Raw genomic sequence first — 959 nt, forward strand, 5'->3', positions numbered from 1 at the left:
TTATATTATATTAGTAAACCAGATTCGGGTTTTTCATTAATTTCACTTTTCATTAGAGAAATTATAATGGACTTCCACCCTAGTGATATGAAAAACACTAGTGAAAAACATATTTTACGACTACTGATCATCGCGTTTTTCACCAAGTATCACGCCACTTCACGTAAGACTCTAATAAACGCCATATAAATCCTTTCACAATGACAACGAAAAATCATAAACCTACCGCTTTAGGCAAGGCCATCATGTGTTTGTGCGTGATGCCATCATAGTGTCTGAGTGCATTGAACTTCGCCTCTCCAATGCCTACAACGCGAAAGCATAGAACTCCAACCGGGAGCTGGCACACACTACGTTTCTTGAGCTCAGCAGTGATTTCCTCAGCATTGCGATCATAACTGGCGAGAGCCTCGGCACTTTCAGAACCCACTGTGAAGCCCCAGGGGTAGAAGAAAGAAGGAATATCAGCGAAATAGGAACGCACCTGCAACCACGTGTTGATGGCAATGTGGAAATTCTGAGGAAATTTCGAGAAATTCTCGTTGGTTTTTGTACACTTTCACCCCAATCCTCTCGAAAACTTGTATAACTGGGGATACTCCCGAGCTCAGCTAAAAACTTTCCAACACTCTACAGCAGACACACTTTTATGCAACTTCACCGACCACAAATAACATACCATATCTTCCCCGAAAACAGCCTTGAATGTGTTACGAATAGTGAGATAAGGATCAGTTACTTCCGGGTTGCCAGGATAAGAAAGGTCCACTCCAGTGCCTACCATAATTCATTCAAATTACGTCTTTCCTCAAAAAATCAAGACTTACTCTGAGTGACCAAAATACCTCCTTTGTTAAGGAATTTCTCCAAAACTTCCTTGTAAAATTCCACAGTATATAACTTCCAGCCCGGACCCGCATCCAAGGGGTCGCAGATGTCCATCACAATAACGTCGAACT

The 959-nt window shown here is 42.0% G+C and overlaps 1 protein-coding gene across 1 annotated transcript; it reads right to left on the reverse strand.

The window, feature by feature from the left end:
- Nucleotides 1-226: 226 nt before the first annotated feature.
- On the reverse strand, nt 227-942 carry Pmar_PMAR004620 (hypothetical protein; the record flags this gene model as incomplete). Its single annotated transcript, XM_002777929.1, has 4 exons — nt 227-306; nt 355-484; nt 680-777; nt 828-942. Coding segments are annotated over 4 exons (423 nt in total), but the record flags the coding sequence as incomplete, so codon positions are not given.
- Between the last annotated feature and the right edge of the window lie 17 nt (nt 943-959).

Source organism: Perkinsus marinus (assembly GCF_000006405.1).
Source record: "Perkinsus marinus ATCC 50983 genomic scaffold scf_1104296950492, whole genome shotgun sequence".
In the NCBI taxonomy this organism is placed as follows: domain Eukaryota; phylum Perkinsozoa; order Perkinsida; family Perkinsidae; genus Perkinsus; species Perkinsus marinus.